Below are 6,000 nucleotides of genomic sequence, written 5' to 3' on the forward strand. Positions count from 1 at the left end.
TCCCACCAGGCCATTCGGTTCTGGCCTCAAAGCTATTTCTCCTTACGCCCCTACTCTAAGAAGCTGCTCAGGCAGGGCTCCCTATGCTGGGTCTGGATTTGGTTTATTCCCAGCATCTACAAGGCTCCGGAGAGCAAACCCCGGGGGTCTGCATGTGCCTGCTCCCAGAATTTCTGCTTGCCCACAGCAAGGCAGAGACCTGTGAATGTGGGGAGCCAGGCCCCATAACAGTTCCAACCCATTGTCCAGTCCTGTGCTGCAGATAAGTGTTCGTGAGTTCATCACCAGGCAGCACTCTTCAGAGAGGCACTTTGCAGGCACAAGTGAAAGTTTTCATTGGGCCCAGTGGCCTTGAGCCAAGCCAGCAGAAGTGGGAAAGTCACTGAGTATTCCCTCTTCCCTCAGGCAAGTACTGGCGCTGCCTGCAGCGATTGTCCTCCACCGTGGGGCACTCTCTAATTGAGGCCCAGAAGTGTGAGAACGAAGAAGCTGAGACTGTCACCGCCATGGCCTCACTGTCTGTAGGCGTCAAACCTGCTGAGAAGAGGTAAGCCCCTACCCATGCCCTCCCTAAGGCCTGCTGCCAACACCTGTGCTTGAGGACCTGCCTGAATCTTAACTGTATGCACCCAGCCTTATGCCAGGCTAGCCCCGCATGGACAGGAAAGATGGTGGACATGCTCACTGACTCTCCAAATTAAAACCGTCCACCAGAGAAGTAGGGCGGGGATCTCAACAACTCTGTGGGAAAGGAAGCCTGATTGCACAGGGCCTCACATACCATACCGGACCCCCTTCTCTCCACAGATCAGAGGAGGAGCCTATGGAGGAGGAGCCACCACTGTAGCCCTGAAGCTGCTGTTCTCTCCTTTGTTTGTCTGTCTTGAAGCTCAGCCAAGAAACTTTCCCGTGTCATTCCTGCGTTCTGCCTTGGTGCTCTCTCTGAGTGCAAAGAGACACCAGGCGTGCAGCAGCAACGGGAAGCCTTTCTGCCGCCCTGGACCACGGGTCTGGAGACGCATACGAACACCAGGTGTGGCAGATCACATGGAACACAGGACAGCGCGCAACACACAGGCATACAGACATGCGGAAAGCCAAGCACATGCTGGTGGATTCCCCAGGGGAAGACCGCGAAGGAAGAAGCCTGTGGCAACTTAGGCAGAGTTGCTAAATCGAGTTGACATGAGGAATGAAAATCAAAGATCTAATAATACAGAAAAAAACTTGATTAAAACTGGTGCTTAACATTTGATTCTTACCCACAATCCCACAGTCTCCGTGTAAACCACTCAACTCATCTTGTAGCTTTTTTTTAAAAAAAAAAAAAAAAAAAAACAGAGTTTTCTATGGCTCTGGCCTGCCTTGTGAACCTTAGTGGGGTGCTGTGGGGGTTCACAGCTTAGTGAGGGACAGAGTTGGAAGAAACTTTAAAGAAAAAAAAAACTGGACAGAACAGAAATGTGAGCCTGGGAGTCAGCTGGAGCTTCTCGAAGCCATCGGAAGATGCGAGTTTGTGCCTTTTTTTATTGCTCTGATGGATTTTTCTGTGGCTGGGTTTTCTGAAGTCTGAGGAACAATGCCTTAAGAAAAAAAAAATCACCAAGAATTGGTGTGACAGTGTCCTGTGGCTGGCTGAACTGGTGACACTGGCCTGGCATTACAAAAGTATACGCCAGCCACTGTCTCCAGGGGCCACAGTACAGCCAGCCTTGCTTGGTTTGATCGCTGTTTAAGGAAGATGAGGTAGTTCCAAAAGCAGCGAACACCGCCGGCAGTTTTGAAGTCCACCACATTTTAAACGGATCCAAAGTGTTCTTTTCTCATCCGTCACGTAGCGGTCGAGCATCTCCATTCGGTTGTGAAGCATGTCGTAGGCACACTGCAGTGTTACGATCGGAATGCTTTTCATTAAAAGCAGGTAGCATGAAGTATTGCTTAAATCTTAGGTATAAATAAATATATATATATATGTATAATATATATTCCACTGTATTCCAAGCTAAGAAACTTGATTCTTATGAGATCTTGATAAAATATTTATAATGCATTTATAGACAAAGTATATATAAATATATATAATAAATTCAGACCGCAGAGGTCCTGGCAGGTGAAAGACATGTGTGTTAGCTCTGAGGTGCTGAGGGCTGGGGTCTGGATTGAAGCCCAAGGAATTTTGAGCTCCAAATTGGCCAGCTTCCAGATCGCCAACATGTTCACCCCTGGGCAACTTCCCTACCAGTTTGTACTTTAATTTTAATTATTTTCTATCAAAGCCTCTGCCCTCTCCAAGCCTCCATGCACATATGTACCTGATGAGTTTTTATAGCAAAGGATATAAACTTGCTGTTGATTTTTGTATGAATTTTTCACAAAAGATTCTGAAGAAAACATTGTTTTGTGGTTTTTACATTTTTTTCCTCTCACCATTCAGCAGTTTTCTGAAGGTGGTAATGTCTAAAACTTTTTCTTTCTAAATTCTTTCTTGTACATTTTTTTTTATAACTCTGAAGGTTGTTTTTATGGTTTGGTTTTGTTTCTTTTGTACCAAGCAGAGCGCTGCTTTGCGCAGGACTGCTGCTGTCATGCTTGGTTTTCAGAGTGAACCTCTCTCTCGGGAATGAATAGCACGTCTGCTTGTGCCCTTGCCTTGTCTTTTCAAGCTCCACCCAGGAGCTGCACAGCCAGGGGCTTCTGTCCTGCAACACTAGTAGTATTACAAGGCAGGCAGGCCACGTGAGCCATAAGGGCGGTCGGCATTACTGAGCGTGGACTTGTAACCACTCCGTCAGGATAGAACTCCAGCTCTAGTTTCCCAAAGACCTTTGAAGCATGTCCACAGCGCCTGGCTCGGAGCCCGGCCCTGCACCTGTTCAGGGGCTTCCTTTGCAGCCTCACAGCCCTGGATTTGTAGCCTGCGGCTGCTGAACCAAGGCCCTTGTCACTTGAGCCCTTAGGAGCACAGGGTCCTGAAGGACAGTCAGTCTTTGTCTTGCTCTTTTTTTTTTCCATGACAACTGACTTTTTACTGCTAACTTCTTTTCTAGCACTTAAAGCCACCAATTTCATTCCAAAGTATGTGGAGTTCAGACAAGAGGAAGTGAGATACTCAGAAAGGACACCCAGCTAAGTTTCTGAGTTAGGTGGCATTTACAGGGTAATGTGACAGACAAGCTGAGCACACATTCTTGGACTTTTGATCGCTGGGCTGCTGTGAGTCAGTGCTAAGCTAAGGCAGTGGGTAGAGCACAGGGTAGAGTGATCTTGGGGCATGTCTGACTCCTTCCTCCCTGTGGCTACTCTGGCCCTTGGCAGAAGAAGCCAATCTGAGGGAGCCCATGTGGCCCCTCCCCTGCCTGTGGCACTGCATGGTGGCAGAGGCCAGCTAGCTGCTCTTCTGGCCGCCTTGGCCCATTTTCTGCACACCCTGCTACCTGCCCTTTTTGTGGCAGCCACGATTTGTGGGGAGGTACACATCATCTTACTTCTTCAGGTAATGGGTCATAGGCTACTTGGTGGCCAGGGTACTGTGAGAGGGACTCACTTTGGTCCCATTAAGTCACCCTTTGATTCAGGGGCCTAGCCAGGGAGCCAGCTCACTCCAGCTTTCCTGTGAGCTGAAAGCATTACCTACCACATAGCCTTTTCTTCCCTTTGAAGACGCGTGGCCCTTCCCCCACAGTTGTCACCCAGGGCGAGGGAGGGCAGAAGGTCGGCCTTGACCTCCAGGGCAGGACCACAGCACTCCCCTGCCCGGACCTTGAACCTTCCACCTTCTCCCTTCCTTTGCAAAGGCCTTGGTGGGTGCTGGCGAGGGAGCCAGGGGGAGCAAGCACTTTACATCCCTTTAAGGGAAGCCCGAAGACACCATGTCCTCAAGATGCTGGTGTTCACTCACCCTTGGGTCTTCCAGCTGCAGCCTGAGAGCCTGTGCCCCACCAGCAGGTGGCTGTTACCAAGGCCCCACCCACAAGGACGTCTCGGGGCTCTGGCTTCCGAGGGCCGCTTAATCAAAGTGTTTATGAGTTTTCCTTTACTTTGAGATCTGTCCCCACAAGAAAGGACCATTTGCAATGGTCTGCGCAGCACTGGTGATAGACTTGGTTGTGTTTCTTTCTGTCAGAACATTCCTTCACTGGTCACAGCCACGTGCTCATTCCATCCTTTTTTGTAGACTTTGGGCCCATGTATTTTATGGGCATTGATACATATATAAATATATAGATATAAATATATAAATATATTTTTTTAAGTTTCCTACATCTGGAGGTTGCATGGATGTACGCCGGCATGTCTTTATATTGTATACAGATTTTGCACGCCAAACTCGGCAGCTTTGGGGAAAGAGAAACAATGCCTTTCTTTCCCCTCTCATGATGTTTGCAGATACAGAAATTTTTTCTGTAATACAAAACAAAACCTTGAAGGAGAGGAGGGGGGAGTTTGAGTCTTATTGAACTTATTCTTAAGAAAATGTACTTTTTATCGTAAGAAAAAATAAAGGACTACTTACCCATGCGTCGTTAAGAAGAGTTTCCCTAGCACCTTTGACAGAGAGTGGATTGTATCCATGGGCAAGCTCCACATCCAGACCCTACTGCCTGTCTCTCAAGCTGCTTGAGAGGATTTTGTTTTGTTTTGTTTGTTTCTTTTTTTTCTCCCTGCACGGGGGCCAGGTGCACCCAGCCTGCTGTCACTGGCTCCTGGTTGAGAACCAGGGGTTCAGGTGAGTCCCCGTCTCGGCACAGCTGTGTTGACGGGTTTGTTCCTTCTGGAAGACTCGGGGCTGGGGTTCCACATTGAGCAGTCCAGGCCTTTGTGAGCCCTGGGTCTAAGTGATACTTGGCACTGGAGGAAACCATTTCTCCCTCTCAAGGATCCGGGCCTGCTCTGCACCCGGCCTTGACAGCCTCTCTGGCCTCACATTGATCAGAGTCTGCTATGGAAAGGAAAGAACGCAGACAGGCCTTGTTCTGGGGCGTACGCTCCACTGAGGAGGCACTGTTTCCCACTCTGTAAGAATGTTAAACATGCTGTTTCTATGTATGCACAGGAGGCTGACCTCACTCAGTGAGAGCTCACTACAGAAGTGTGGTCTGAGCCATTAAAGTGCCACGACACGATGCTGTGTGGGCTCCACAGCCATGACCACCTTCACTCTGTAACAGCCTGTTTTCTCTTTGGTTGTCTGAACCTCCCCTCGGCGGCGCTTTCTCCTCTTGGCGGGGTTGGAGGTCATGTTTGGTTTTCTCATTCTTGTTTCATTTTGTGTGGTGGGTTTCACTGACCGGCGGTGTCCTCTGGCGGTCACCTCTTTCCACCTCCCGGGTCCAGTGTTTGTACCACATCACACACTTGTCACTCTTGTGGTGTAAATAAAGACTGCGTTAATTGCCCTCCCATCTCTGCTCTCCACTTGTGCTCTCTCCTTCAGCATGTGTGTGCCTGGGACCCCGGGGACTGACTCCTGTGCCCGTGGGAATCATTGGGCCCCTTCCTTGGACATCTGTCTAAATCAGGGGTGTTTTATTGCTGTGAAGAGACCCCTTAGTAAGAAACTCTTAAAAGAAAGCATTTAATTGAGGTGGAGACTTAAAAGTTTCAGAGATTCAGTCCATTATCATGGTGGGGGGAGCATGGTGGTGTTCAGGCAGACATGATGCTGGCTACATCTTGACCAGAAGGCAGCAGGAAGCCGACTGGCTGTCACTCTGAAGGAAATTTGAACAAAAGAGACCTCAAAGCCCACCCCCACAGTGACACACTTCCTCTAATAAGGCCACACCTACTAGTGCCACCCACTTTGGGAGCCATTTTGTTTCAAACCACATTCCACTCCCTGGTCCCCAAGGACTTAATAGCCATATCTTACTACTTTCAATCCAACTTCAGGTGCCTCCATAGTCTATAATATTTCAAAGTCTCTTCGGAGACACATGGAAATTTCTTAACTGTTCCCCTGTAAAAATCAAAAAGCAGGTCACATGCTTCCAACATACA

At 48.7% G+C, this 6,000-nt stretch overlaps 1 protein-coding gene across 13 annotated transcripts in view; it reads left to right on the forward strand.

Moving 5' to 3' along the window:
• The window catches only part of Hdac4 (histone deacetylase 4), a 265,090-nt gene extending 259,697 nt beyond the window's left edge, over window positions 1-5,393 (forward strand). For all 13 annotated transcript variants that reach the window (XM_057753741.1, XM_057753832.1, XM_057753732.1 and 10 more), the window contains 2 exons: window positions 406-547; window positions 808-5,393. In XM_057753741.1, coding sequence (XP_057609724.1) covers window positions 406-547; window positions 808-847 — 182 coding nt within the window. In that variant the 3' untranslated portion in view covers window positions 848-5,393. The remainder of the gene's footprint in view (window positions 1-405; window positions 548-807) is intronic.
• Window positions 5,394-6,000: the final 607 nt, after the last annotated feature.

This window comes from Chionomys nivalis, chromosome 2 (assembly GCF_950005125.1).
Source record: "Chionomys nivalis chromosome 2, mChiNiv1.1, whole genome shotgun sequence".
In the NCBI taxonomy this organism is placed as follows: domain Eukaryota; kingdom Metazoa; phylum Chordata; class Mammalia; order Rodentia; family Cricetidae; genus Chionomys; species Chionomys nivalis.